This window comes from Lithobates pipiens, unplaced genomic scaffold (genome assembly GCF_037356315.1).
Source record: "Lithobates pipiens isolate NorthernLeopardFrog02 unplaced genomic scaffold, aLitPip1_a1.2 Scaffold_11, whole genome shotgun sequence".
Classification (NCBI taxonomy): Eukaryota; Metazoa; Chordata; class Amphibia; order Anura; family Ranidae; genus Lithobates; species Lithobates pipiens.
The window spans coordinates 2765042-2792508 of NW_027507696.1; the positions used below are offsets into that span (position 1 = coordinate 2765042).

A 27467-nucleotide genomic window follows, 5' to 3' on the forward strand; every position below is an offset into this window, starting at 1 on the left:
CTCCTATTGCCCAGGGGCCCCATGAGTTTTCAGTCCGCCCCTGGCTGGAACCAAAGAACACACAAGTAGCACCAAGGAACATTGCTTTTCAACAGGCTCAGATCCAGGACTCTTCAGAAGAGGAGGATAATTGCAACCACACTGATTTAGTTAGCGGGACTGCCTTGAGCAGAAGCTTATTCACATGTCGGCCAAGATGGAATTGTAAAGGGTTAGAACATCAGTTGTCCAAAAAATGTACAGTTGTTACAGAAACAATAGGTCAGGGGGAACAGTTGGGACAACTGTCTAAGAAAGGGATTTCCCCCTCACTTTGGAGATCATTTCCGCTAACTTCCTGTTGTGTCTTCAGGACAAGAAGTCAAGAGAAATCTCCACAGTGGGAACACAATCCGCATTAAAAACATGGATTTTATTCTTTCACTGCCCTATCCCAAATGACATAAGGCTGGATTCACACTTATGGCATTTTTAGTGCTTTTTGCATTTTGCAGATTTGCACTACAGTCCATTCAACATGGTTTCCTATGGAACACGTTCTGTTGTGTGAAGCTGCAAAATGCAAAAAGCACTAAAAATGCCATAGGTGTGAATCAGGCCTAAAAGAGTAAGGCAGCCCATACATTAGTCAGTTTTTGGGTTTTTTTTTTTTGTTCAACCAGTGAGTTGAATGAAAAAAAAAAAAAAAAACTGACCCGATTACCCCATTTACACATTCGAGATGGATGGGGGAATCACTCCGCAGAACTATTCTATTTCGACAGTGGGGATACTTCACCACCATCTGAATACACTGACCAGCATGGCAGGGAAAATCAAACAGGGAGGTTGCACAGAGGTCAACTGGTGAATAGATTTCTGTACGACCTCCTTGCCCATGCATGGATTGGTATTCGGGCAGTCCTTGCTGAACCAAATGGATTTCAATCCATGTATGGGTAGTTTTAAATCTGTGAAATCTAGCCTGTGTGAAAAAAAAATAACTATTTTAGTCTGAGTAACATTAAACTTACAAAGAACAAGCCCACCCTTGGCGAATGTATTTGAATTTACCCATGATTATTCCAGAAGCAATTAACATAAATGATAAACTGCATGTTGGCCCTGTGCCCAGGCCCTTCTGACTTACTGGCTTTAATTATACTAATCTACATCATATCAGATAAGACTGTTTGCATTGGCTCAGCTTATAATTGGGTGAAAAGAGTCAAGTGAGAGCAATGGTCTGCAACAACATTAATCAAGCAATCTTCACCTGGAAAATAAATTCTTATTGGCTGATCTTTATCTCATTTAACACAGCAGTGGCATTTTTTTTTATAGAGGTCTTTACAAAGAACTTTTAACCGTGTCCATCAGTTGCACAACGAGGCTCCATGAACACCGGGCTTAAAACATCGCCAGTTTCCCTGGCAGAAAAAACCCCGCTGATATAGAGCATTTTTCTACAGTTTAGGAGAGCTAAGCCCTTGTACACATGGTCGGAGAATCCGTCGGAATGTGTCCTATCGGACCGTGTCGTCGGATAATCCGACTGTGTGTGGTCTGCATCGGACTGGTTCCGTCGGAATATCCGTCCGACCCAATTTTCCAACATGTTGGAAATATTTCCCGACCAACTGGGCCGATCGGACATACTCCGATCATGTGTAGAGAATTTTGATCGGACAAAGTGCCACGCATGCTCAGATCAAATTCCTACATCAAAGCTATTGGCTACTAGCCTGAACGTAGTCCCATCGTAACGAAATTACGTCATCACGTTCTGAATGATCGGATTTTTTGCCAACTTTGTCCGACCGTGTGTGTGCAACAGTTTCGGACAAGATCCGACGGATTTGGTTGTGGAAATCTCCGACCCGTGTGTACAAGGGCTTAGAGGTGTTTAGCATTTTTTTTTCTGCCAGAAAGCTCCAATCAAAAAACGCAAACCAAAGATTTATTTTTTTCTTGTCTCTAAACTCTGAGCTTAAAATATGCCTCTAAACATCCTAATGTGAGCTACTTCTACAGGCCAAATGCAAAACTCCTGTAGAAGCAGCGTTCTTTCAGCCAGTGTGCATGAACCCTGAAGCTCACACCTTAACCCCCCTGGGGGTATTCCCGAGTCTGGCTCGGGGTGGAGATTTTATACCAAAATCGGTAACCCTGAGCCAGACTTGGGACCGCATCGCTAAATCCAGGGAGAGTTTACTTACCTTCTCCCCTGGATCCAGCAATGTCCCCCCGCTGTGCGAGCGAGCCGCGCTCCGCTCGATCTATCACGGAGCCGATCTCCGTTCCCTGCGAGCGTTGCGACGCACGGGGACGGAGATCGGCGCCAAATTCAAAAAGTGAAACACACACATTACATACAGTATAATGTAATCTTACAGATTACATTGCTGTATGTAATTATTTCACACCCCCTTTGTCCCTAGTGGTCTGCCCAGTGTCCTGCATGCAGTTTTATATTATAAAAACTGTTCTTTATGCCTGGAAACTGGAGATTGTCCATAGCAACCAAAACTGTCCCTTTATAGTTATTTATTATATTATAATTTATGATTTAATTTTTCAAACTTTATCATACCTGGGATGTCTGCTAGACTCTTCTCCGTCGGATTTTGTCCGAAACTGTTGCATACACACGGTCGGACTAAGGGCCCATACACACGATTGGACTTTTTGACAACAAACATGCAAATTAGCTGTTTTGGAGCAACATCCGACCGTGTGTACGCTCCATCGGACAAACTTTTTTGGTTTTCATCAGACTTTTGTTGGCTGTGCGAACGGACAAACTTTCTGGCAACAAAAGTCCGATGGAGCAAAGTCTGATCGTGTGTACAGAAAACCATCGGACTTTTGTACAAAGTACACACAGGCATGCTCAGAACCAATGCAAAAGATCAGACAACAATACAGAAGTTGACCAAAGGTGGCGGTAAAGAGCAGAAAAACCACATGATTTGGTGAAAGTTGGCTGAAAAAGTCCTGCTGTGTGTATGCAATACAAGTTCACAGCCGACGCCCTTTGTACAAAAATCCAAGGGAAAGTTTGTACAAAGTCCGATCGTGTGTATGAGGCTTAAGTTGTCAAAAAATCTGATCTTTCAGAACGTGATGATGTAATTTTGTTACGACGGGACTATGTTCAGGCTAGTAGCCAATAGCTTTGATGTAGGAATTTGATCTGAGCATGCGTGGCACTTTGTCCGATCAAAATTCTCTACACATGATCGGAGTATGTCCGATCAAACCAGTTGGTCGGGAAATATTTCCAACAAGTTGGAAAATTGGGTCCGACGGATATTCAGACGGAATCAGTCCGATGCAGACCACACACAGTCGGATTATCCGACAACACGGTCCGATAGGACACATTCCGACGGATTCTCCGACCGTGTGTACAAGGCTTTAGAATTACAGGACTACAATATAAAATGCCAAATTTCCATGCAAAATAATTGTACCGCTTTCAGCACCTAAAATCTGAAATAATCGTACCGCCAGGGAGGTTAATGCCCCAGTTATACACATGTACATGGGTGATTTTTGAGTGGATGCTAATTTTCCTACCAGTGTGGCCTTTGGGTTGTTGTAGGAGAAATCCAGAGAAACACATCAGGAACATACAAATTCTGAACAGTTCCCTTAGAGATGAGCCCCTGGCATCCTCCGAGGTTGTTTGAAGTGACAGTTGAACCCAGGATCCAAGTGCTGTCCACAGGTTACTATTCATCTGCCTTGTCAAAAAGTCAAACCACTGAAAATTCATATTTCAGCTTTATTATTATAATACACGATTTATATAGCGCCAACAGTTTGCGCAGCGCTTTACAATGTATAGGGGGAAAAACACAATTACAGTACAATACAAAAGGTACAGGAGGGCCCGGCTCATAGAGCTTACATTCTAAAGGGAGGGGGTGGTGGTACAAAAGGTAATAGCTGTAGAGAATGATTGGATGGGGGGGGGGGTGGCTCGGGGACAGTTAGGTGGGTGTGGGATAGGCTTCCCTGAATAAATGAGTTCTCAAGGAACTCCTAAAAATGGACAGGGTAGGAGCTGATCGGGCAGACTGGGGCAGGGAGTTCCAGAGGATGGGAGAGGCTCTGGAGAAGTCCTGAAGGCGAGCACGAGAGGAGGTAACAAGGGAGCTAGAGAGCAGGAGGTCCTGGGAGGAGAGGAGGGGACGATTTGGGCGATATCTGCAGATGAGGTTGGTGATGTAGATGGGAGGCGATGTTGTGGATGGCTTTGTATGTTATTGTTAGCATTTTGAATTTTTTACACGGTGGGGTAGGGGAAGCCAGTGAAGGGATTGGCAGAGAGGGGCGACAGTCACGGAACGATTAGTGAGGTGTATTAGCCCTTGTACACACGGGTCGGACATTCCGACAACCAAATCCGTTGGATTTTTTTCTGACGGATTTTGTCCAAAACTGGTGTTGCATACACACGGTCGGACACAGTTGTCGGAAAAGATCCGATCGTTCGGGACATGAAGACGTAATTTCGTTACGACGGGACTACGTTCAGGCTAGTAGCCAATAGCTTTGGTCTAGGAATTTGATCTGAGCATGCGTGGCACTTTGTCCGATCGGAATTCTCTACAAACGACCGGATAAAGTCCGATCGGATCATGTTGTCGGAAAATTTTATAGCCCAGCTCTAAAACTTTATCGGTCGGATATTCCGACGGAAACAGTCCGATGAAGCCCACAGACGGTCGGATTATCCGATAACACGGTCCGATCGGACATTTTCGGTCGGAATGTCTGACCGTGTGTACAAGGGCTTAGTCTACCAGCAGCATTCATAATAGACTGAAGGGGGGGGGGGGGGATAGCCTGCTTTAGGGGTGATCTTTCTTCTACTGTATTCTTAATCCAGCAGGAAAGGTGAGATCCCCTCATAATAGGCACAGCAGGTGTGTAACCTGGGAATTCAGCAAAGGGATCTTCTCAGTGAAGTCCACAGGAAATGCGATATATTATCTATATAGCCATAGAGTGGGGGTGGCGTCTGTAACTCTTCTGTAGCAGCACATACAGGGTTAACACCTTCTTTTTCCTCTTCTTCTTTATAAAGTGAACTTCCATTTTACATAATATTTAGCTGTGAAAGCCAATAGGGAGAGCCAGTTCCAGCAAGCGACTGGCATTCTATTGATCCGCATTCCTGCCTGTTGCTGACAATGTAACCTGACAAATACGTGGGTGACTTGAACGCCTGTCACCCAGACTGACTGAAGTTTGCTTTAGATCTCCATCATCAGGGGCCCCATCTATACTTATCAGGGTTACAGAAGTGAAATTAAACCACCGGTTCCCTTTTCTCAATAAAAAAAAAAAGCCACGGGGTGCTGTGCCGGGTGTGCGTCATGTCCAATATTTGGTGAGTCGTATCTGTTTGTCTATGGCCACCTCATCAATCAGAAAAATCATTTTTAGGCCCCTTTCACACATGCGGACGATATGTCCGTATTTCATCCATCCGTTTGCGGATGAAATACGTGCCATACATTCATCCCTATGGGATAGCGGGTGTCTGCGGATGAGCATCCGCAGACACCCGATTTCGTCCGCCTCCGCAACAGTCCGATTCTGCAGACGGAGGAAAATCCTATTTTTCTATCCGTCTGCAGAGCGGATCGGATGAACACGGACACACGGTCTGTGCTCGTCCTATCCCCATAGAGGAGAGCGGAGAGCTGACAGGGCGGTCCCTGCACAGTGTGCGGAGACCGCCCTGTCCGCAGCCGGCTCAGCGGGGACAACGGAGCGATCCCCGCTGAGCGAGCGGATCATCACGGGGTGGATCATTACTGATCCGCCCCGTGTGAAAGAGGCCTTAGATACTATCAATTTCCAGTGCAGATCTCAATCTGATTTGTAGCTGTGGGAGAAATACGTGCATACAGGCAATATAGTTTGGAGAGAACTGTACTGTATAGTGCCTCATAGTAACCAACCAGGAGCATGTATCTACAGCCAGGGGCGGACTGACCATTCGGCCACTCGGGCACTGCCCGAGGGCCCCCGGGCCACTAGGGGGCCCCATCAGGGTTGCCAGCCTCAGTAAAACCAGGGACAGTATGTAAAAATCTGTGTTTTTTGTTACATCCGTCTCTGAAATGTCCCTTACCGACATCCTTTTGGTCTAAAAATCCTGAGATTATAGCTGCCCCACCTCTCCAGTACCTTCTCAGCCAATAGAAACATGTCTGTGTATACTGTGTGTACATGTATGTGTATACTATGTAATTGTATACTGTGTGTGTGTGTATACTGTGCGGCCCCATAATCTCTGATTGCCTGGGGCAGGGCCGTCTTTAGCGCAGGGCAAACGGGGCAGAAATTATGTGTTGTAACCTCTAGCAACCAGCCAGCGAGCAGTAAGGATAGGCTGTAACCTCTGGCAAACAATTGCAATCACTACGTGATCTGCTGCAGTAAACTGATTTTGAGTCTACCTGCTATTTTTTGTAAGCCTCAGAATGGAGGGGGGGGCCCCAAGAAAATGTTTGCCCAGGGTCCAATCCAAATTAAAGACGGCCCTGGCCTGGGGGGCCCATAATCTCCTATTGCCCAGGGGCCCCCCTAATCTCCTATTGCCCGGGGGCCCCATGAGTTGTCAGTCCGCCCCTGAGCCTTTGTCTTTGTTTTTTTTTTGAGCACATGTTTTGAAACTGGGCTTTGGGGTTCAAATCTACACCTCCTCGTAAATTGTCAGATAAATGGCACTAAAGGGCAGTCAGGCTGCTGATTTACTACAGGCCGGTCTCTTCTTTATCGTCATTATCAACCTTTCCTTAAAGAGGGAGTCCGCCGGGACTCCGCGTTTTTTTTTTTTTTTTTTAAAAGCCAGCAGCTACAAATACTGCAGCTGCTGACTTTTAAACTAAGGACACTTACCCGCCCAGTGCGCCCGCGATGTCGGCACCCAAAGCCGATCTCTCGATCGTCTCTCGGGTGCTGCCGCCGCCATCTTGGGTATGGGAATCAGGAAGTGGAGCCTTTCGGCTTCATTTCCCGGTTCCCTACTGCGCATGCGCGAGTCGCGCTGCGCAATAAGGATGGTCCCCGCTGTCTCTGGGATCTGTGTGTTTCCCAGCAGGCAGCGGGGGACTTTCGGAAAGGGGCGTAATCGACACCCCTTTCCGCAGAGAGCTATCCCGGAAGTGGGTGCAGATACCTGTACTGTACAGGTATCTGCACCCCCTCCCCCCTGAAAGGTGCCAATTGTGGCGCCGGAGGGGGGGAGGGTTCAGATGAACGGAAGGTCCACTTTAGGGTGGACCTCCGCTTTAATGGGGTGGCAAGTACAGAAAAATACCTGTGGATATGCCAGGTACGCACTCAGCTCATAAAGCTAGCCATAGACATATGGAAATTTGTCCGGTTCAGCAGGGACCAGCTGAATTTCGAATCATCTATGGCCGTTCATGGGCAGCTTAAAATGATTGTAAAATCTTGTTTTTTTTTTTTCTATTGAAATAACAAAATGTTATACTTACCTGCTGTGCGCAGTTGATTTTGCACAGAGCAGCCCGGATCTACCTCTTCTCGGGTCCCTGGCTGTAGCTCCTGGCTCCTCCCTCCTGTAGAGTGCCCCCCACAGCAAGCAGCTTGCTATGGGGGGCACCCGAGCTCAGCTGCAGCTCCGTGTATCCATTCAGACACGGAGCCGTGGCCCGGCCCTGCCCACTCTCTCTCCTGATTGGCTGAGTTTAATTGACAGCAGCAGGATCCATTGCACTGCTGCGGTGTCTCAGCCATGGTGTGAAGGTTTATAACCAGGCTTATAAGAGATACATTTATTTCTATTTTATTGTGGAGATAAATATGTGACCAATAATTATACAAGGTAAAGCTTTTTTTTCTTGATCTCTGATGCCTCTAGGCATAAGCCAACTGTGCCTAATGCAGCTCTGCAAAGATGCGAGTTCCCAGGACCAGGGTAAAAATTTTTTACAAATGGGTGAGAAGTAGGGACGAAACAAATAATTCGATTATGAAATGAATCGATTACTATTTTCATAATCGATTAATCGGCCAGTAATATAATGGGGTTAAAAAAAAAAAATAGCGCTTTATAGTACAAAAAGAGCAAATCGCTACTGTAAATATTACTTTCACAGTTCTACAGTAAAAAAAATGAACCCCTTACAGTAGTGATTATTTGCTTTTTTTGTATTATAAAGGGCTCATTTTTGTTTTTTTAACCCAGCTTTTAACACAGCTATGTATTTTTTTTTTTTTTGGTGCTTTTTGCAGAAAACGCAGTACAGTTCATTTACACGGTTTCCTATGGGACACGTTCACATCTATGCTTTTTTTCAGCCGCTGCGTATTTGGAAAGGGTCGGGGACTATTTTTTTTAAACGCAAAACGGTGCTTTTTTTGGTTCAATATACTTCAATGGAGAAGCTGCAGAAAAGCATGTCATGCGTTTTTTTCAGCAATTTGTGTTTTTTTAATCGGCCCAACAAATTGGCCCAAAAAAAAAAATGCAAAAACGAAAAATCACAGGTGCAAAAAATCAAAACGCAGAGCAAAAAGCACGGCAGAAACAGATCAAAGGCAAACTGCATAGGTGTGTACCGAGACTTAAGCCGGCCACACGGATCAATTTTCAGACGAAAAATCTTTGTACATTCGCTGAATGAAAGAAAGTGGTTTGAAATTTTTCACTTGTTTTTAAAATTCTGTTTTTAAAATGAATGTACTTTCTGAACGAAAACCACATCCACTGTCTGAAAATTCCCTTGACCAAGAAGTTTTCTATTATTTCCAAGTTTTCCCGTCACTGTGGTTGAAAATGTACGTCGTTTTGACACCACTAACGATTAGAAAATCGAACGAACGTTCTTAAAATTACTTTTTTTTTTTTTTTAATAGCATATACAATATATATCTTCTGTCTGTTATTCTCAGAGTGGATTAGTATATCTCCTTTAATAGCATATACAATATATCTCTGCTGTCTGTTATTCTCAGAGTGGATTAGATATTTTGCTCCCCAACCATATAGTTGAATAGAGATATTTAAGAATAAATTGCCTTTTTTTTAAACTTTACATATTAACTAAATTATACACCACCCTTTTTTTTTTTTTAAGAGTATTAACCGATTAATCGAAACAATAATCGGCAAACTAATCGATTATTAAAATGAATGTACTTTCTGAACGAAAACCACATACACTGTCTGAAAATTCCCTTGACCAAGAAGATTTCTATTATTTCCAAGTTTTCCCGTCACTGTGGTTGAAAATGTACGTCGTTTTGACACCACTAACGATTAGAAAATCAAACGAACGTTCTTAAAATTACTTTTTTTTTTTTTTTTTTAAATAAAAAAATTTGATGTCTGAGTCTGATGACATTTACCAGATTCACCCTTTAATAGTATATACAGTATATATATCCTCTAATAGTATATACAGTATATCTCCTCTAATAGCATATACAATATATATCTTCTGTCTGTTATTCTCAGAGTGGATTAGTATATCTCCTCTAATAGCATATACAATATATCTCTTCTGTCTGTTATTCTCAGAGTGGATTAGATATTTTGCTCCCCAACCATATAGTTGAATAGAGATATTTAAGAATAAATTGCCTTTTTTTTTAAACTTTTAAGTTAACTATTAACTAAATTATACACCACCCTTTTATTAAGGGTATTAACCGATTAATCGAAACAATAATCGGCAAACTAATCGATTGTGAAAATAATCGTTAGTTGCAGCCCTAGTAGGAAGCCATCAATTTCAAGTTGGATCTCTAATCTGTTTTTCCAATGAATATTTTGCAGGCATATGCACAGGGGTGGACTGACAACTCATGGGGCCCCCGGGCAATAGGAGAAGATTATGGGGCCCCCGGGCAATAGGAGAAGATTATGGGGCCCCTGGGCAATAGGAGATTATGGGGCCCCCGGGCAATAGGAGATTATGGGGCCCCCGGGCAATAGGAGATTATGGGGCCCCCGGGCAATAGGAGATTATGGGGCCCCTGGGCAATAGGAGATTATGGGGCCCCCGGGCAATAGGAGAAGATTATGGGGCCCCTGGGCAATAGGAGATTATGGGGCCCCCGGGCAATAGGAGATTATGGGGCCCCCAGGTAATAGATTATGGGGCCACACAGTATACACACACACACAGACATACAATATACACACACAGTATACACATACACACAAAGGTACTGGAGAGGTGGGGCAGCTATAATCTTGGGATTTAAAAAAAAAAACTAACAGATTTTTACATACTGTCCCTGGTTTTATTGAGGCTGGCAACCCTGATGGGGCCCCTTAGTAGCATGGGGCAGTGCCCGAATGGTCAGTCCGCCCCTGCTTATGCCAATTGTGTGGGCAAATTCAATCATTTGCTTCCTACCACCAACACTTTACATCAAGACTGGAAAAAAAATTGGAACTGGCTAAATTACCATGTGATCATTTTAGGGACAAATAAACTGTTTATAGTTTCATGGTGAACTGTCAGATATATGCAAAAAATATACATTTTCAGATGAGCGCCTACATGTATGTGTCAAATCCGACATCCTTATTTGCATGCTTGTTCCAGGTTAGGCTCACAAATATTGAAAAGGGTAAATACGACAGCATTGCAGAATGAAAACTAGCAATGGGCGCCTTCATGTCTCTTCCCAGTTAGGCTTTCTTTAAGGTATCTCAATGAACACTGAGGGGTATGCTAAAGTGGCTTCTTCTTTATTTTTATTGTTTTATTTATACATTTTGAATACAATACACCCACAATGCAGGAAAATAGAATAATAAAACAAAACACACATACAAGAATTACAGGTACAGTATAAAATCATGCTCCGTGGATTGACAATACTGCTGACCAAAGGTGTCTCTATTGCGCCTCCCTGTGGAATGGAGCTGTATTACTAGCCAGAACACCAGGAAAAAAAAACAGAAAAAAAAAAGTAGAAAAAAAAACAAAACAAACAAACATTCTAAAATAATGCAGCCGCAACATTCTGGACTGACAAACTGCAGTATTTTTTTTCCTTTTTCCCTCCTAGTTTTAAATATACCTTTCTCTCTTTCCTTTCCTTTCTCCTGCCCTTCTCCAAACTCCTTATTTATATATAAGATATCTTGGAATTATAACCAGAAGGTTACAAATCAACCAAGAAATTTGCAGATAACAATACACCATTTCATCAAAAAGAAGAAATCCTTTAATACTAAGGGAGACTGATCTTTATATAGGAGATACAGAGTCCATATTCTCCAGTATTTCTCTCTCTGTTTTTTCATAGCCATTGCGAGGTCCTCCATTTGCCATTTCCTGAATTTTCTGTAGTTCCAGCCAGCCAGTGAGAGAGATTTATTTGGAGCGACTTGGCTTTTTCAAAGTGTTGGTATACATGCTTTTGCAGCCGTTGGAAGGTGTCTCAACAATGAATTTTTGTAGCCTTTATTGAATAAGGGTATGTCATGAAGTAAGTATGCTGTGGGTTTCTTCTCAAGAGACACACCAGTTGGTTATTTAACCATTTGTTCAACCATATCCCAGAAGTCGTTGTTTCAGACATTCCCAAAATACATCATTTCGTTCTGTTATATTCGTTATGTTACGTTAATACGTTTTCGGATAATTCGTTATTATTCGTAGAGTGTCGAATTCATTCGTTCGTAATCGTTGAAATTCGCTATTTATGTATGTATAGCAGGGGTTGACAAATTTGCTTGGAATCTAGGAGCCAGCTAAAAAAGTTAGGAGCCAGGTCCGTGACGGCGATCTGGACCTGTCCCTGGCCTGACATGGAGACGAGTGAGGGGAAGATAGCCCCCAGCCCCCCACCTGTCTCCAAGTCATTGCCCATAGCTCTTAGAGGGACATTTTTAAATTGCATTTTAGTGTAAATATGAGATGTGAGGTCTCTCTGACCCCAGATCTCATATATAAAAGAGGACCTGTCACGCTTTTTTCTATTACAAGGGATTTTTACATTCCTTGTAATAGGAATAAAAGTGACACACATTTTTTTTTTTTAAAAGAACAGTGAAAAAAATTAAAATAAAAGTTAAAATAAGAAAAAAAAATGTTTTAAATGCGCCCTGTCTCGCCAAGCTTGCGTGCAGAAGCGAACGCATATATGAAAGCGGTGTTCAAACCACACATGTGAGGTATCGCTGTGATCGGTAGAGTAAGAGCAATAATTCTAGCCCCAGACCTCCTCTGTAACTCAAAACGTGCAACCTATAGAATTTTTTAAACGTCGCCTATGGAGATTTTAAAGGGTAAAAGTTTGTCGCCATTCCATGAGCGGGCGCAATTTTGAAGCGTGACATGTTGGGTATCGATTTACTCGGCGTAACATTATCTTTCACAATATAAAAAAAAAAAATTAGGCTAACTTTACTGTTGTCTTTTTTTTTTATTAAATACATTTTTTTTCCCCAAAAAAAAGTGCGCTTGTAAGTCCGCTGTGCAAATACGGTGTGACAGACAGTATTGCAACGACCACCATTTTACTCTCTAGGGTGTTAGAATAAATAATTAAAAAAAAAAAAAATATATATATATATATATATATATATATATATATATATATATATATATATATATATAATATACTATATATATATTTTTTTTTGTTTTTTTTTTGTTTAGGGGTTCTAAGTAAAGGGATGGAGAAAGACTGGCAGGCAATCCGATTAGCATTGTTGGTTGTAATTCCAACGGCCACCACAAGAGGGCGCCAGATTCCAGAAGGAACCATAGGATTACAGAAGGCCTCAAAGCCGGGGGCTCAATTACCGGCCGCCTGCGGCGCGGCCCGACGCGTTCGCTCGGCCCGACGCGATCGCGCGGGGGGGGGGTCCACGGAGACGGGATACCCCCAGCTATGCTGCCCCAGGCGCAAGGTCGCTGATTCTAGTCGCCAATGCGACCTGGCGACCGGGTTTTGTCAAGCACTGATGTATAGACATTCGTGATAATGATTCGTAGTTTGGAAAGTCGTTTGTTTATTGAATCTTTTAACACACACAATGACAACGTCTCTTCTCCTCGGCTCAAATACAACACAACACCCTTCTCACTCAGTTCTCAGGAATGCACTTTGCCAGTAATCCAACCTCAGGCACAAAATTAATTAGCTGATTGGACTATAAGATTTACTTTGAGCTGACCTTTTGTCATTAGATCTTTAAAGAATTACCGAATCATGTTGAATTCATTCAAATTCATTTGTTATATTTCTTTCGTATTCGTTGTAATTCGTTATTTTTTTTTCAAATATATATTTTATTTATTTATCTCCGGTAGGGAAAGACCCCATAATACAGGCAGGAAAAAGACAAAAACAATTAGAGCCATAAATACAGAAAGCAATGTGGTACCGAGAGAGAGTAACCACTCAAAAAATGCAATGAACAAGACATATTAAAACAAATGGGTATATAGGAGATCCTTGCTTTCGCATAAGTAATTCGTTATTTTTTTATTCGGATGCATCCGAATGTCCGAAAGATGCGAAATTCGGCCAAATGTTGATTCGTTACGAAACAATTTGCACAAGCCTAGTAATTTGTAAATCTCTTTTCCATTGTTGAAGGGAAAGATTCTGTGGGGCACTGGCCGTTATCAGGACTGAGTACAAATGAGACAATTATTATTATACAGGTTTTATATAGCGCCAACAGTTTGCTCAGCGCTTTACAACATGAGGGCAGACATTACAGTTACATTATAATTTGGTACAAGAGGAATCAGAGGGCCCGGTTCGTTAGAGCTTACAATCTAAAAAGGAAGGGGCAATTGATACAAAAGGTAATAGCTGTGGGGAAGGAGCTGATGAAGGAAGTAAAACAGTGTTCGTTAGAAGCAGGATAGGCTTCTTTGAAGAGAAGGGTTTTCAGGGATCATCTAAGATGGATAGATTAGGGGGACAGTCGGACAGATTGGGGTAGGGAGTTCCAAAGGATGGGAGAAGCTCTGGAGAAATCCTGGAGGCGAGCATGGGGGGAGGAGGGGACAAGGGAGCTAGAGAGCAGGAGGTCTTGGGATGACCGAAGAGAGCGGCTTGGTTGGTATTTTGGGACTAGGTCAGTGATGTAGCTGGGGGCAGAGTTATGGGCGGCTTTGTAAATTATTTTTAGTACTTTGAATTGTATTCGTTGGGTGAGTGGAAGCCAGTGCAGGGATTGGCAGAGAGGGGTGGAGGACACTGAATGGTTGGTAAGGTGGATGAGTCTGGCAGCGGCATTCATTATGGACTGAAGGGGGGATAGTCTGTGTAAAGGTAATCCAACGAGGAGGGAGTGGCAGTAGTCGAGGCGAGAGATGACCAGGGAGTGAATTAGAAGCTTGGTGGTGTCTTTAGTTAAAAAGGGGCGTATTGTGGAAATGTTGCAGAGGCGGCATGATGGTGTCGTGGTTAGCACTCTTGTCCTAGCAGTAAGAAGGGTCGCTGCTTCAAATCCCAACCACTGACACTACCTGCCTGGAGTTTGCATGTTCTCCCTGTGCCTGCGTGGGTTTCCTCCGGGTACTCCGGTTTCCTCCCACAATCCAAAAACATGCTGGTAGGTTAATTGGCTTCTGTCCAAAATTGTCCCTATTATATGAATGGAGACCTTGGATTGTGGGCTCCTTGAGGGTAGGGACCAATGAGAGTGTGCAATGTACAGGGATAGGGACAATTGTAGACACTCACTCAGGTTGAACTGGATGGACTGGTGTCTTTATTCAACCTTACTAACTATGAAACTACGATTTGGACAGGGCTTGTATGTGGGCCTGAAAGGACAGTTCGGAGTCTAAGGTTACCCCTAGCACCCTGGCATGTGGGGACGGACTGATAGATGTGCCATTGATCTTGACAGAGAAGTCAGGCGAAGGGGCACAATAAATGTCTCATTGGTTTCCCTGCAAGGCAGGACTGCTCAAACTTAGAAAGGTCTCTTTTATAGAAAACCTCTCCAGTAAAGTGCGAAGATATGCAACCAACTGGGAACAGTCGGTGAAGGAAGTCCAAAGTGTGGGAGAAATTCATTTAAATTTCATGACTCGTCATAAGCGCTTTTTCTTGAAAGAAATGCAACAAGCAATGGGACTCCTCACAAATAAGTTCATCAAAATTGATGATCGTTAAGTCCAGGATGAAGGATTTGGGATTATTGGACTAGGGAAAGGTGAAAGTATCTGTATGTTTGAAGACGAATCTAACAACTTTAATAGTAGCTGCAGCCAGGGGTTGTTGGGTGACCTCTATCGGGATGGCTTCATCTGAAATCCAGGGGAGTCTAGCTAACATTATACCCACCCTCGCCTGTTCTAAGTGTACCCACAGTTTTTTTTTATCTCCTTGGGCACACCAGTTGAAGTCTAGGTAAGTACACGGCCTCGTGGTATTTTAGTGGGTCTTGAAAACCGATACCGCCTTTTGTCTTTGGGAGTGTCAAAATGGAAGTGGCTTCTCAACCAATATTAAAGTGGTTGTAAACCCCCGATTGTCACTTTTACCTATAGGTAAGCCTAGAATAAGGCTTACCTATAGGTAGTGGAATTATCTCTTAATCGTGCGCCGTTTAGGAGATATATACCTTGTAGTGCGCCGATGATGTCATCGGTGCATGCGCTGTGAAGAAACGGACCTCCGTGCTGTTTTTTTGACTCGCAAGTGCCGTGACTGATGGCTCCCTCGTGGAAGTGACATCATGTGGCTCCGGCCAGGTCACAGAGCCGGTGTCCGCGGCCCCCGGAAAGGAAGAGGGGTGAAGATGGATGCGGGGACAGGGCGGGCTTAGGATGCAGGCTAGTGCCCATTATGCTTTTTTTTTGCAAGAGAAAAAAGAGAAAGTAAAAGCCAATCAGGGTTTACTTCTTGTTTAAGTGTTTTTCTAGCTCTCCTTGCAGCTTTCTAAATCTGATTCTTAGTGAGTAATGGAAGAATGAATTGAGTTACAGAAGAACTTCACTCTATCAACATTCACTATTTGTATACTTCTTTAGTTATGACCTGGTTTCTATACCTAGGCAAATTATGCCATAGATCCTAGGAGTCTTTAGGAGAGGAGGAGGGGTTTCTCTTAGCTAAGTGCACTCTCCTGCCTGCGTGCCTGAGCTAAGGGCAGATGGATTTCAGGATGTAAATGCTACATAAACCATTTGCCCTTACTCAAGATTACCACGGCCAGAGATGCTAGGGGGGGTTTCAAAGTGATTTCTCAGGAAAATAAAGCAGGGAGGCACGGATGGATGGGAGAGTTTGCTTTGAATATTAAAAATGAATTAACTAGCGTTTCTGGTTTGCGGTGCTCAGATGCAGCGTTGTTCCGCTTTAATATTTCTAAATACAGACATGGTTACTCAGAGCTTTTTTTTTTTAAGTTGGCTCCAGTGCTCTCCCATTTTTTTACACCTCTTGATTCTAGATCAATATCCTGTTTTTTAATTAGACTGAAGTTCTTTCTGAGAACATTTAAGTTTAGGCTGCAGGGTACAACGAGTAGCTGCACAGCGAAGCGTCTCGGGGTGGAGCGTTGATCAATTTGCCTCTCCTCGAGGCCATTAAGAGTTTGTGCTGCAGTTGTCTGTCAAGTTCTCCACTGATCCATCTCTATAGGTTGCTGCTAATGCAAAGACAGATAGGATTCTACTTCAGTCCTCCGCAGAGGAAACAAGCACAGGGTAAGGATAAGATTGCATCATGGAAACCGCTCCACTATTGTCTCTGTACTAACTTTAACAACTTCTAGAAAGATATTAAACATAATAATAATCTGCTTTAAGCTCGCAATGCATGTAAGCCCTTGTACACACGGGTCGGACATTCCGACAACAAAAGCCGTCTGATTTTGTCCGACAGATTTTGTCCGAAACTGGTGTTGCATACACACGGTCTGACAAAGTTGTCGGAAAATCCGATCGTACGTAACGTGATGACGTTATTTGATTACGACGGGACTACGTTCAGGCTAGTAGCCAATAGCTTTGGTGTAGGAATTTGATCTGAGCATGCGTGGCACTTTGTCTGATCGGAATTCTCTACACACAATCGGACAAAGTCCGATCGGATCATGTTGTCGGAAAGTTTTATAGCCCAGCTCTAAAACCTTGTCTGTCGGATATTCCGACGGAAACAGTCCGATGGAGCCCACACACGGTCGGATTATCCGACAACATGGTCCGATCGGACATCTTCCGTCGGAATGTCCGACTGTGTGTACAAGGGCTTTACAGTGTAATTGTTTAATACTATTTAGATCTCTCAACCTCTATGTAGTGCATAGATTGAATGCAAATTGATTGGATAGATTAGTTAGGTCTTCTTATCACATAGCTTTGGTAAATCTAAAGTTGATTGTATGGTTTGATTGTAACAGGTATGGTGACCTTAATCAAATCTAAATGGACAAGAAGCTTTCAAAGGAGATGTAAACATTACAACGACTGCCTATGCTCTATTGCAGCGATTCCCAACCAGGGTTCCGTGGAACTCCAGGGTTCCTTCAGAGGTTGTAGGGGTTCCTTCAGCATTGGGAAATTTCTGCCTCTTAGATAAGTTCCCACTCACACCTTTGATCTTTTTAGCTCTCTGTAATGCCCCGTACACACGAGAGGACTTATGTCCGACAGACTTCCAAAGGAGTTCCGCCGGAGTTCCGACGGAGTTCTGACAGACTTTTCGGCCGAACGGACTTGGCCACACACGATCACACTAAACTCCGACGGATTCGAACGTGATGACGTACGACCCGACTCGAATAAGGAAGTTCATAGCCAGTAGCCAATAGCTGCCCTAGCGTCGGTTTTAGTCCGTCGGAGTAGCATACACACGAGCGGAGTTTTCGAAGGGGACCGGGTCCGGCGGAGTTCCTTCGGGAAAATTTGAAGCATGCTTCATTTCTAAAGTCCGTCAGACTTTGGCGAATCAAAAGTCCGTTGCAGCCCACACACGATCGGATAGTCTGACGGACTCGGTCCTTCGGACTTTGGATGTTGAAAAGTCCGCTCGTGTGTACGGGGCATAAGGAGGTAATTCTTCCCAATGACCACAAGTGTAAGCAGGACCGTTTTTAAGGCAGGGCAAAAGGGGCAGCTGCCCTGGGCCCCATCATTGTTGTGGGGCCCAAAGCAGCTGCCTCCTACTTGCCAACTATCCCAGTTTAAATTCCCTTATCCCTTGAAGTTTTAGTCCCGTGCTGTGTAAGGATATGCAGTAACCTCTAGGAACCAATCAGTGAGCAATAATAATGTGCAGTAACCTCTAGCAAGCAATTAGTGAGTGGTATAGATGTCCAGTAACCTCTAGCATGCAATCAACAAGCAGAAGTCATGTGCTGTAACCTCTAGAAAATAGACAGTGATCCATAATGTGTGCTGTAACCTCTAGCAGCCAGTCAGTGAGCGGTATTATTGTAAAGTAATCTCTAGCAACCAATCAACAAGCAGAAATCATGTGCTGTAACATCTAGCAACTAATCAGTGAGCTGTAATGAGCTGTAATGTGTGCTGTAACTTCTTGCAACCAGTCAGTGAGCGGTAATGATACACTGTAACCTCTGGCAACCAATCGCAATTGCTGCCTGATCTGATTCAGTAAACTGAACATGTGGAGAGCGAAATTGCATGGAAGAGGGGGCCCAAAAAATTGTTTGCCCAGGGTCCAGTCAATAATAAAGACGGCCCTGAGTGTAAGGACCATTCTCCCCACTGACCATCACACTAATGTATCATGAGTTGTAGATTTCAAATTTTTAGCAGGGGGTTCCTCGAGACCGGAGAACTATTTCAAGGGTTCCTCTGTGTTGAAAAGGTTGAGAAAAGCTGCTCTTATTGTGTAAATGCTAACTAAACTGCCTGGCTGTCGCACCGATCTTATTTTCCAATATATTCACACAGAACTATAATATAATATAACATAACATAACATAACATATAATATAATATAACTAGAATATAAACCTGTGTTTTATTTTGTTTTTCCCTTCTCTAGACCCGGGCAAGATGGCACACAGCCGCCAGTTTATTTGCATCCCATCTCGTAGAATTGTAGGTCATACCAGGCACTCTGGCCCTACTCCAGAAGATGCGAGGAGGGCAGAAAACTCAGACTTCTTCCCATCCGTCAGCTTGGCCGTGCTCCTGTTTCTCATTTTCATTTCTGTCCTTTCGGTTTTGTTCCAACGAAACACAGGTTACATTGCCATAAAAAAACTCTCCGATGTTAATGGCAGAGCTGTCCAATTCCATCCTCTGCTCTACAGACAGCCACTGTTGACTCAGCTGATGGTGGGAAGATTAATCAAAAACTGGGATGAGGGAACAACGGTATTAGCAGCAGCTGAAGATGCTACCCGGACACTGGAGTGCTTTTCCATCAACATCATGGCAATTCTTTCAAATCCAGTTCAACCTTTCATCAAACAGGTTGGGGAACACAAGCCTCCCGGAGCCACCTGGAATCATCACTTCGCCAGAATTCCAAAAGCCTTCTCTGTAGCAGTCATAACTCGGACAAAGGGGAAAATTCCCCATGGAGTTATTTTGGGTCCTCCAAGCCCGGTGACAGGACATCTTTATGTAATGGAGATAAAGCTTCAGGATTCGGGTGAGCAGTCAACTGTATTAGGAGAGTCTTTGGACATAGCCATTGAGCTACTACATCATCTCTACAAATCCAAACCCATCCCAGACACTTTTGAGGTCAGAAACTCTACACGACAAGAGTTGGGGGTCATCAAAATTAAAGGAGACCCTTACTTGGAAAGTGGGCTTGTGTGTTAGCCTTTGTCTTTTCTCAAAGATGTTTTACAAGCTATTTCAAGCATTGTCAATATGGGACAGCTGTGGTAGTCTCTTCAAGTTGGGAATGGAGTTTATGGGGAGATTTTAAAGTGGTTCTCTGAAAAGACTACTACTACATGCTCATGTGGGGTTGGCTGTTTACAACCATATAGCCCCTGTACACACGGTCGGAGATTTCGACAACCAAATCCGTCGGATTTTGCCCGTCGGATTTTGTCCGAAACTGTTGCATACACACGGTCGGACTAAGTTGTCGAAAAATCCGATCTTTCAGAACGTGATGACGTAATTTCGTTACGATGGGACTACATTCAGGCTAGTAGCCAATAGCTTTGATGTAGGAATTTGATCTGAGCATGCGTGGCACTTGGTCCGATCAAAATTCTCTACACATGATCGGAGTATGTCCGATCCAACCAGTTGGTTCGGGAAATATTTCCAACAAGTTGGAAATTTGGGTCCGACGGATATTCCAACGGAAACATTCCAATGCATACCACACACAGTCGGATTATCCGACAACACAGTCCGATAGGACACATTCCGACGGATTCTCCGATCATGTGTACAAGGCTTTAGACCACCAAACAAACCTCTAATGAGGAAAAAGTAAAAGCTGACCTTCCCACAATGCTGGTTTCCTAGCTATCTCTGGATTCTATACCTTCCTTGTCAATTATCTGGAGCAAGCATGCAGCCAGTAAAGTCAGAACTCCTGGTCTACATACTTGTTCTGGGGAAGTGACTCAAAGTATTGAAGGCAAATCTTTGTCATGAAAGACACAAAACGAATTGACAGGCAGCCTTCATATTTATCTAATGCCAGGTTTCTATTAGTTGAATCTTCAATAATGGTCTGAAAAGAGTCAGGAAATCGCTTCAATCAACTGTAATAACCAATAAGCATTTTATAATTTTGTCTACTGTGCATTGGCAGAATAAAGGGAATATACTGTATATGCTTATCTATGTTTCTTCACATGTCAGATTGGTGTAAAATAATAATAATAAGAGGTAATATTTTTAATTTAACAAGTTCAACTTGTATGTTTGTATATATAATGGCAGCCATGTTTGCTCAATATGTATGCAGGCCTGTTTCTTGCTGTGCAGTGCCACACAATTAGGGTGGCACAATGGTGTAGTGGTTAGCACGCTCGCCTAGCAATAAGAAGCGTCACTGGTTCAAATCCCAACCATTACACTACCTGCCTGGAGTTTGCATGTTCTCCATGTGCCTGCGTGGGTTTCCTCCAGGTACTCCGGTTTCCTCCCACACTCCAAAGACATGCAGGTAGGTTAATTGGCTTCTGTCCAAAATTGGCCCCTAGTATATGAATGGGGACCTTGGATTGTGGGCTCCTTGAGGGCAGGGACCAATGTGAGTGTGCAATGTACAGGGATAGGGACAATTGTAGACACTCACACTGGATGGACTGGTGTCTTTATTCAACCTTACTAACTGTGAACTATGAACAATGGTTGTGCTCTGCTGCTCCTTCTCACAAAGCAACCCAATATGTCAGCTGAAAGCAATGCATTCTCTTTGTTGCTGATATCTTATCTCAACAGTTAATGTGGATTTGGCATTTAAAGCTGAATTCCAGGAATTCAGCCACTTTGTAAAAAGTGTAGGCACACTATGAGTGTACAGTAAGTCCAAGGAGGTGCATGACATCTTCTGGATTTATCTCTATTATTTTATATTTGACAAGTTTATAGCTCTGCCAGGGCATACACAGACACTCAGGAGAAGAGAAAGGCACACAGAGCGGCTATGCCTGCCCCTCCCCTCTGCTGCATATTCAGTGAACGAGTTTACATAATACAAAGCAGAGGCGCACCTAGAACTTTCAGGGCCCGGGTGCAAGAAACCATGAAGGCCCCCCTCCTCTCTGGATCAGTGGCAGAGGTGGTGGTGGGTGTGGTCCACCGATGGTGGTGACGGTCATGGGATCAGTGGCAGCAGTGGTGGTGGGGATGGGATCAAATTACTCAGGGCCCTTTCACATTGGGGCGCTTCAGCGCTAAAAATAGCGCCTGCAAAGCGCCCTGAAACAGCCACTGCACTCCAGTGTGAAAGCCCGAGGGAGAACGGCCGAAGGCGGCCGAAAGCTGCCGAGAAGAGCCAAAGCTCTGTATTTCGGCGGCGGCATTAAAAAAAAAAAAAAAAAAATAGGCAAATAAAACTGACAAGGCTGCAATGGTGGACAAGGCTGCATATGACACTGACAAGGGTGCAATGATGGACACTGATAAGGCTGCATTGATGGGCATTTAAATGTAAGTTTTTTTTTCCTTAAACTTCCCTCCTAAAAGTTTTTTTTTCCTTAAAATTCCCTCCTAAACTTGGGGTGCGTGTTATACGCTGATAAATACGGTACTTTGAATGACAATTGCGTGGTCATGCAACACTGTACCAAACTAAATGATCATTTTGTGCACACAATTAGAGCTTTCTTTTAGTGGTATTTACAGTATTTATTGGCGTATAACACTCACTTTTTCACCATGAAAATCGGGTGCAAATAGCGTGTGCGTGTTATACGCCAATACAAAATTTTAAGTTTTTGCCTGAAACTTCCCTCTTAAAATGAATGTGCGTGTTATACGCCGATAAATACGGTAATCACCACTGTTTTTTTTTTCTTAATAAACAAATAAACAACATTTTTAAAGGTTTTTCTTTAGCTTCTGTTCTACAATTTTGCAAATAAATAATTGTTCTTCATAAATTTAGGGCAAAATGTATTCTGCTAGATTTCTTTGGTGAAAATAACCCAAAATCGGTGTATATTGTTTAGTCTGTACGAAAGTTATAGAGGCCGCAAACTATGGTATATGCAGTAGCTGAAAATCAATTCTGAATCTCATTTCTTGATGCTGAAACATTCCAGGACAGTAAAAATACCACCCCCCCCCCCCCCCCCCAATGACCGCTTTTTGGAAAGTAGACAGTCTAAGCCCTTGTACACACGGTCGGATATTCCGATGGAAGATGTCCAATAGGACCGTGTTGTCGGATAATCCGACAGTGTGTGGGCTCCATCGGACTGTTTCTGTCGGAATATCCAACCGACCAAGTTTTCCAGCTGGGCTATAAAATTTTCCGACAACATGATCCGATCGGACATACTCCGATCATGTGCAGAGAATTCCGATCGGACAAAGTGCCACGCATGCTCAGATCAAATTCCTACATCAAAGCTATTGGCTACTAGCCTGAACGTAGTCCCGTCGTAACGAAATAACGTCATCACGTTCTGAACGATCGGATTTTCCGACAACTTGGTCCGACCGTGTGTATGCAACAGTTTCGGACAAAATCCAACAGATTTGGTTGTCAGAATGTCCGACCGTGTGTACAAGGGGTAAGGTATTTAGTAAGAGGCATAGCAAGTTTTTTGAAGTTGTAATTTTTTTGTCATCATTTTTTGGAAAATAAAGAAGTTTAAAAAAAAATGTTCACAATTGTATTATTATTATTATAATTTTTTACATACTGTCACAGTGCAGTACCCGGGTGTTATATAACTAGTGTGGTGGTGATCAGGGACACTACCTGGTGACATTTTATTACATTTTTTTTTTCTCTTTTTTATTTTTTTCTGTGATCAGAGCAATATAATGTTACCATAGTAACATTGTACTACCCTGGGAAAGTGGTTAGGATTTTTTTTTTTTTTTTTTACACATTGATTGCTTATAGCAGAAAATTTCATTCAGTAAAATGCTTGCTTATAGCAATGAAACTGATTCATTCTGTTTCTTTTGATTAGCTGTGATTGACCAGAGCTAATCACACGGTACAGATGGGCTGCGATTGGCCCTGTCTGTACCATGCGATCACATTTATGACCATCGGACACAGCCAATAACTGATCAGTGCCCTGGCTAGCTGCCTGTACCATGTGACCAATCCTTTCTTGCCAACTATTGTATACAATTGTGTTGCTAGCTGTGATTGGTCATTAATGCAATCACATGGTACAGACAGGGCCAATCACAGCTAGCAACGCAACTATACACAATGTATGGTATGAAAGAATTGGTCACATGGTACCAGCAGCAAGCCAGTACACTGATAAGTCATTGGCTGTGTTCCGATGGACACATCTAGTGACAGATTGTGCCACAGCGCAATCTGGAAGGACATTATACGATGCCCACCCAGACTGGCAAAAGTCCCACTCGGGTGTCATTAAGCTATAGGTTGGGTGGGAATTGGTTACGTATAAAAATACCTGTTGATCGTGTCAGAAATTCAGAGCTGTCTTGTCTCCTCTCCACTTGTCCTGTGTTATCTCAAGTAGCCTAGTTAGACCACCTAGTTTTTATCTTGGACTAGAGAATAATAAGTGTCTATGCTGCAGAGATGGGGAATAGGAGGTTTTAGGAAGTTTAGCAAAAGACAACTGGGACTTAAAGTTATTATAAAAGGCAGAAGATTATTTATCTTAATGTGTTCTATGCATTAAGATAGATAAAAAGCCTTTTGTGTGCAGCAGCCCCTCTCAGCTGCCCTAATACTTACCTGAGCCCCATTTCTATCCAGCGATGTCGAAGTCCCTTGGCTGTCCAGGACTCTCCCTCCTGATTGGCTGAGACACCGCAGCGGTGCAATGGCTCCCGCTGCTGTCAATTAATCTCAGCCAATCAGGAGAGAGAGTGGGCAGGGCCGGGCCACGGCTCCGTGCCTGAATGGATACACGGAGCTGCAGCTGAGCTCGGGTGCCTCCCATAGCAAGCTGCTTGCTGTGGGGGCACTCAACAGGAGGGAGGAGCCTGGAGCTACAGCCAGGGACCCAAGAAGAGGTAGATCTGGGCTGCTCTGTGCAAAATCAACTGCACAGAGCAGGTAAGTATAACTTTTTGTTATTTTAATAGAAAAAAAAAAAAAACAAGATTTTACAATCACTTTAACCGGTTAACCGGTGAGCCCGCGTGCCAGTCTCGACCCCCGTGAGTCCGGTCGCGGGTCCCGCATACTCGATCGCCGCGGGCATACCTGCAATGGTCTTACAGGGCGGCTGAACGGAGAAATGCTGTTGTAAACAGCATTTCCCCATTCTGCTTAGCAACAAGTGACGCTGATCTCTGCTCCATGTGATTGGAGCAGAGATCAGTGTTCACTAAATGAAAGCCAAGCCCCCCGCACTTAGTAACACGCCCCTAGGAACACTTAACCCCTACACTGCCACCCACTGGTTAAACCCTTCACTGCCAGTGTCATTTACACAGGAATCACTGCATTTGTATAGCAGTGATTGCTGTATAAATGACAATGGTCCCAAAAATGTGTCAAAAATGTCCGATGTGTCCGCCATAATGCCGCAGTCACAATAAAAAAAAAAAAAAAAAAAAAAAAAAATCGCTGATCGCCGCCATTACTAGTAAAAAAAAAAAAATATTAATAAAAATGCTATAAAACTATCCCTATTTTGTAAACGCTATAACTTTTGCGCAAACCAATCAATAATCGCTTATTGCGATTTTTTTTACCAAAAATATGTAGAATACGTATCGGCCTAAACTGAGGGAAAAATAATTTTTTTTTATATATTTTTGGTGGATATTTATTATAACAAAAAGTAAAAAATTATGCATTTTTCAAAATTGTCCCTTTATTTTTGTTTATAGCGCAAAAAATAAAAACCGCAGGGGTGATCAAATACCATCAAAAGAAAGCTCTATTTGTGGGGAAAAAAGGAACGACAATTTATTTTGGGAGCCCGACCGCGCAATTGTCAGTTAAAGCGACGCAGTGCCGAATTGCAAAAAGTGGTCTGGGCTTAAGCCAGTAAAATGGTCCGGGGCTGAAAGTGGTTAAGGTGGTAATTAAACTCACTCGGTGCCTTATCTGCATTAATTCAGCCTCAGAACCCGTGTAATTCATATGTGTCCTCGATTAAAGGGATGACGTGGCAACCCTGTGTGGGTGCGAATAGCATGGAATGTTTGTGATCGCACTGGTGTGAACCTGGGCTGAATGATTTTGGTTGGTCATTCCTCACTTCCTACTCAGACTGATTCAGGGCGATGAAAAAGGTTTTTAATAAACATTTTAAAAAAATGTATAAAATCCTTGGACCTTGTCTCCCTGAAGACCCCGCTGTTCTTTTTAGGAAGAATTCATCTTTAACTACTTGCTTACTGGGCACTTAAACCCCCCTCCTGCCCAGACCAATTTTCAGCTTTCAGCGCTGATGCACTTTGAATGACAATTACGCGGTCATACAACACTGTACCCAAATGACATTTTTATCATTTTTTCCCCACAAATAGAGCTTTCTTTTGGTGGTATTTAATTACAGCTCGGAGTTTTATTTTTTGCTAAACAAACAAAAAAAGATGCAAAAAAAAAAAAAAAATCATGTTTAATAGTTTGTTATAAAATTTTGCAAACAGGCCATTTTTCTCCTTCATTGAAGTGCGCTGATGAGGCGGCACTGATAGGCTGCACTGGTGGACACTGATAGGCATAGTTAAGGCGGCACTAATAGGCACAGATAAGGTGGCACTGATAGGCACAGATAAGGCAGTACTGATGGGCACAGATAAGGCGGCACTGATGGGCAAAGATGGGTACAGATAAGGTGGCATGGATGGGTGGCACGGATGGGTGGCACTAAGGGGCACTGATAGGTACCACTGATAGATGGGACTGATGGACACTGATAGGTGGCACTGATAGGTGGCACTGCTGGGCACTGGTAGATGACACTGATGGGCACTGATATGTGGCACTTGGGTGCAGCACCGTTTTTGAGGCAGATTGTGGGCACTGCTGGGTGGCACTGTGGGCACTGCTGGGTGGCACTGACGGGGGGCACTTATTTTTTAATGTGGTGGCACTGGCAGGGGGCAGGTGAGCACTGGCAGGGCTGGCCGTGATCGGGACTGATGTCCCGATCACGGCCCGCCGGTGATCGGCTTTTTTTTTTCTCCTTGCTCTGTCAGCGCGAGGAGGAATAATAGCCGATTACCGGCTCCGTTGTATCACATGATCAGCTGTCATTGGCTGACAGCTGATCCCGTGATAAGGGGTCGGGATCGACCCCTTGCTCGGATCCGTGATCAGGCGAGTCTCATAGACTCACCGATCACAGGGCGCTCCGCGCGCGTCCCACAGGGGGCGCGCAGGCCGCTCGTGCACGGGACGACGTCAATAGACGTAGTCCCGGCAAAGGAGGTCCGCGCTGTAGCCGTCATTCGGCTATAGCGCGGGTCTCAAGTGGTTAAAATATATAATAGCTCCCAATGAATTGGAGTATCCTGAGAGAACAACTTTTTTTTTTTGAGAATTTGAAAGGAATTTTACCCTTACCAGAGATGTGACACTTGTAAAGCTGTCGCCTGATTCACACCTATGGCATTTTTAGTGCATTTTGCAGATTTGCACTACAGTCCATTTAACATGGTTTCCTATGGAACACGATCTGTAGTGCAAATCTGCAAAATGAATAAAGCACTAAAACTGCCATAGGTGGGAATCCAGCCTAATAGTACTCATACATAACATTAGGGCCAGCAGACATTGTCCTGTGCTTGCACTCTGGGAGTAGTAATAAAGACATCCACTAGATGGCAACAAACCTACATGAGTGGCAGAGGACCTGTAAAATTAGTATAAACTGTAGACTAGGCTGCACAAGAACAGGTCCAGGT

General features: G+C 43.5%; 1 protein-coding gene across 2 annotated transcripts in view; it reads left to right on the forward strand.

Annotated features, from left to right (window-relative positions):
• Positions 1-20834, forward strand: part of LOC143959497 (uncharacterized) — a 38250-nt gene extending 17416 nt beyond the window's left edge. The window contains exons 1-2 of one of the 2 annotated variants that reach the window (XM_077468177.1): positions 16598-16679; positions 18988-20834. In XM_077468177.1, the coding sequence (XP_077324303.1) occupies positions 16625-16679; positions 18988-19778 (846 nt within the window). In that variant the 5' untranslated portion in view covers positions 16598-16624 and the 3' untranslated portion in view covers positions 19779-20834. Of the gene's footprint in view, positions 1-16597; positions 16680-18987 lie in introns of those variants that run through there. The other variant, XR_013270240.1, reaches the window with a different exon arrangement.
• Positions 20835-27467: the final 6633 nt, after the last annotated feature.